This window comes from Abramis brama (assembly GCF_963993115.1).
Source record: "Abramis brama genome assembly, chromosome: 4".
Taxonomy (NCBI): Eukaryota; Metazoa; Chordata; class Actinopteri; order Cypriniformes; family Leuciscidae; genus Abramis; species Abramis brama.
In genome coordinates this window covers 40,995,015-40,999,515 of record NC_139966.1, presented here as the reverse complement: position 1 = coordinate 40,999,515, position 4,501 = coordinate 40,995,015, and the positions used below count along the sequence as shown (strand labels likewise).

The following is a 4,501-nucleotide window of genomic DNA, read 5'->3' as shown; positions in this document are numbered from 1 at the left end:
TAATAATAGAATGCTAGTATGTGGTTCAATAATCAGCATGTATACTCACGCAAAACACATTCTTAGATGTCATGTAGCTCTATATATATTATTTCACATCACTATCCTTTTGCAGAATGGAAACAGGCCATTTCTTTCATTGTTGAATTTTACTATCATAATCATTCCATGCATACATCAGCCTTTAATTAACCTGTAACATTAATTGTAAACTACCTCAATAACAAAATCTTTTAACCAATAATTTTATGAATTTCAGTGGAATTATACTATTTGACTCAGAGAACCTTGTGAACTAGTTTGAAATCATGTGGAAATTAAAACCAAATCGACTACTGAACACAGAACACATTCAAACTCAAGACTACAAGCACAGTCTTAAGAAGAACTCCTCAAGACAAAAGAATTGTTCCCCCTCAGGTTTATTATATGAAAATGTACAGAGAGATTTTAACGGTAGGACTTCTGGTAGCGTGCGCGAGCTCCAGGTCCACCGAACTTCTTGGACTCGCAGCGGCGGGGATCAGCGACCAGCAGGGTCCTGTCATACTGAATCAAGATATCCTTGATCTCTTTCTTGGAAGCCTCATCCACATCTGGGAGAAGAGAAAATAGAAAAATATGACAATTAATGCAGACACCTTTTCCACATTCATCTTCACAACAATGACTACAATGACGCACACTTACATTTCTGATAATAGGCAACCAGGGATTTAGAGATGGCCTGACGAATGGCTGAAAGAAGAATGAAACATGTTAACGTCAGTACAGAAGTTTTTGAACACTGCGGCCTTAGGTAAGAATCTATCCATTTACCGTTCACTGATTATCATGTACAAATACTTTAATACACGGTAAGACAATTCAGAGCAAACGGCTTCCACCATCAGCCAGTGTTACTAACCGTAAATCTGAGCGACGTGTCCACCACCCTTCACGCGAACTCTGATGTCAACACCAGCGAAGCGCTCCTTACCCAGCAGCAGAAGAGGCTCCAGCAGCTGAAGGAAACAAACACTCAGTTAGTAGACGTATGAACAAAATCTCCTCACACAGAGCTAAAGGACTCTATCCTGATGAATGTACATAAGTATACACTTAAAGTTGGACAGTTGTGGCCTAATAGTTAGAGAGTTGAACTTTTAACTCAAAGGTTCGATTTCTCATTACCAGCAGGAAATGGCCCTTGATCAAGACACCTAACCCACAATCACTCTCCGGGCACCGCAGTGAATGGCTGCCCACTGTTATGGGTGTGTGTGTTCACTACTCGCTGCTCCTAATGTGTGTGCACTAACTTGGATGGGTCAAATGAAGAGGGCAAATTCCGAATATGGGTTACCGAAATACAAAAGATGATATTTTAATGTAATCTAAAAGCTTTCTGTCCCTCCATTGACAGCGACGCAACAATCACGTTGATGTTTCAAAAAGTTCACAAGAGATCGGAAAACTAATCCATATTGAGCGGTTTAGTACAAATCTTCTGAAGAGACTCGATCGCTTTATGATGAATGGATTACATTTAGGCTTTTATTTACATATAAACATTCTGTTCATCATATAAAGTGACTCTTCAATACATATTTTTATATGGATTCGTTTTTTGATCTCTTTAAACATAGACTGTCTATGGAGGGACAGAAATCTCTCAGATTTCATTCAAAAGATCTTCATTCGTGTTCTGAAGATGAACGAATGTCTTCCAGGTTTGGACCGAAATGAGGGTGAGTAAATGACAGAATTTTCATTTTTGGGTGAACTAACCCTTTAAAGTTGGCATGCAATGGAAATTGCGATCATCTATTATTTACTGTTATGAGACAGATCCTAGTGGTACGGCTTCTCAGCAAGAAAAAAGCCAGGACTTGACTGTCCATCAGGAATTGAATGGGTCATTGTCATTTGCTAATTGCTACAATCTCATGTGAGTAACAGACGGATGAGAAAAGATGCCATCGTGAAGGGAAGGGAAAGTTAATGTTTCTGATAACGAGGGCACATGAACATTAAAAATTAAGTACACTGATAAATCATTTATAAACAATGCAATATCCCATAAAAATAATCAGTCTCAATTTTAATTTCAGAGTGAGACTTGAAAACTGGACTGATTTGATTCATGAATAATTCAAATTAATGCAAATTAGATTAATACATTTAAAAGCGGCATAATTTTCCCAAATCTGACATTACTACTTCTCAGGGCACATGAACATGGCAACTAGTGCTGTGGAGGATGCCAGGCTTTTCGGTAAACAAAACCTGACATTTTGGTGTTTTTCTTCCACAAAGGTGACAGCACCAATTCCTGATTCATTTTTATTATACTAAAAAAAAAACAATCAGGATATTCTTTAAAAACCCCACCTTTATTTACCATAGAGGAAAAACTTATACAGGTTTGGAACGGCATGAATGAATGACGACAATCTACATTTAGACTTGACTGATATAGAGATCTGATTGAATATTTCTATTCTAAGCACTTCATATCTGTAATTAAAGTACCTTGTACTGCAGAGTGGCAGGCTCGATCATCTCAAGGGGTCTTCCGTTGACTTTAATAAGCCCATTTCCCCTCTTGCAGTGGGCAACAGCTGTGGCTGTTTTCTGTTGATGGTAAAAAAACAGATCAGACATCACATCAAATATGACACTATTAAGATGTTATAGCACAGTGGTCTTAAATCTTGCTACTGGCATTGCACATAACCAAAGCATTGCACATTTAGGATATGCTCTAAGGCCCAGTTTCACAAACAGGGCTTAGATTAAGCCAGGATTAGGCATTAGTTCAATTAGGGCATTTAGGTATCTTTTATAAATGTGCCTTAGCAAAATACACATAACTGATGTGCATTTTGAGACACAATGGAATTGATATATTTTAGGATATGCCAGGGCAAGTTGCTTTCAGTTAAAACTGCTCAAACATGCATTTTAGTCTGGGACTAACGTTAGGCTAAAGGCTTGTCTGTGAAACCGGGTTTAAATATTCTATGATATTCTTATGATCAGAATTAAGACCCATTGCTATACTAGACACAAGTACAGACTAACAGTTACTGAGTTAGTAAGACAAACAAGAAGCCCCTCTACAATATCTATTATAACTACTGAACAACAGAAAACATGACGATCAGATGTAAAAGCAACTGTTTTGTATGAATTACTGTTGTACATGTACACACTTAACTGTCCCACGTGTCAGCAAACAGCCATTACCAACACTTTATTCATCACTCACTGTTAATCTAAACAGGACACATGCTTATTTTACATTTTAATGGTTTAAGACCACATATACTTTTGTATGACCTCTAACGGTAACGTTTAGTACATAAACTATATAAAAACATTAGATTCACAGTCATTTACAACCGCATACATCTGTTAGCATAGCCGGCTAATCTCAAACCCGCATCACCGCAGTGCACGAGCACGAGGACATACAGCGTTTAAATACTCACTTTACGTCCAAAAACCTGGACAGACTGTAGAGGACCTTTAGCTGGCATGATTCTGGAAATAAATAAAATGATTGTCGTTTAATTAAAGCATAAATTATTCTTTAAATACGAATTTTAGTGACAACTGCTTGAGGAACAAACCTTTCAGAGCTGGAGCGCTGTTCGGAGAGGCCGCACAGGGGTTTCCCGTGCGCAAAAGCAGGGGCACTGTCGTAAACAATCTTGTGTTTACGACAGTCGTAATTGTATAATTTTTTTAATTTTTAACACACATTCACAAGATAACAAAATTCTAATATTCACGTAAGTAAATAGATAAACTATTATTTATACATTTAATTTGGAACACCATTATGATCCACCTCATTTTCCTTTGCAGGTGAAGGAAGCATATCTATTCAGACAAATTTCAATGGATTGGTTGAAATCATAGGTTGAAATAGAGGATAAAAAAAGAGATCCGATCATTCTGATTACTATACGTACTATTCATTACATCAAAATTATATTATATAACATAATTATATTTATCTATTTTGATGTGACTTTTATTCCACATGCTAAATGTTACACCTCGCCCCTAGATGGCGCTCTGTTACAAGAGAATCATTCGAATCAACCTTTCTTTTACTGTCTATGGAATCAACACCATTGGAGTAGAATGAGTTTGGCAAACCAAGTACATCATCTTTCAGATTTAGGTAATACTTTTGATGATTTTAATGTATTGTATAGGCTAGATTAGAAAACCATTAAAAGCATTATAATTTTAACCCTCATTTTCTTTTTTTATACCCCAAGGGTTAATTACGGTGGCCGAGAGAGCTCAACGTGCTGCAACTGAAGAAAACACATGCAAATAGAAAAAACACCCGCAGCGCGTGTCCATCAGCTGAATAGCTGTTCTTACCAGAAATATAGTATTATTGCTGTTAACATAACTGTTGCAAATAAATATACATTTTATACAACAAAGTTTTTAAAATATGCGTTATATCTGTGTGTGAGTGTCTCAACTTTAAAAC

At 36.8% G+C, this 4,501-nt stretch overlaps 1 protein-coding gene across 1 annotated transcript; it reads right to left on the bottom strand.

Moving 5' to 3' along the window:
- Nucleotides 1-406: 406 nt before the first annotated feature.
- rps16 (ribosomal protein S16) lies at nucleotides 407-3,683 on the bottom strand. Its single transcript, XM_084111516.1, has 6 exons — nucleotides 3,618-3,683; nucleotides 3,477-3,528; nucleotides 2,515-2,616; nucleotides 908-1,004; nucleotides 691-738; nucleotides 407-596 (listed from the first exon to the last, which is right to left on the bottom strand). Exons 2-6 carry the CDS (start codon nucleotides 3,522-3,524, stop codon nucleotides 451-453), a joined length of 441 nt encoding a protein of 146 aa, XP_083967642.1. The 5' UTR covers nucleotides 3,525-3,528; nucleotides 3,618-3,683; the 3' UTR covers nucleotides 407-450.
- Between the last annotated feature and the right edge of the window lie 818 nt (nucleotides 3,684-4,501).

What these genes read in the sequence shown, in the direction of transcription:
- rps16 (XM_084111516.1), bottom strand. Translation starts at nt 3,524, where the DNA reads ATGCCAGCTAAAGGTCCTCTACAGTCTGTCCAGGTTTTTGGACGTAAA. An exon ending in TCCAGGTTTTTGGACGTAAA is followed by an intron (nt 2,617 to 3,476) that starts GTGAGTATTTAA and finishes TACCATCAACAG; the next exon opens with AAAACAGCCACAGCTGTTGC. An exon ending in CTGCCACTCTGCAGTACAAG is followed by an intron (nt 1,005 to 2,514) that starts GTACTTTAATTA and finishes TGTTTCCTTCAG; the next exon opens with CTGCTGGAGCCTCTTCTGCT.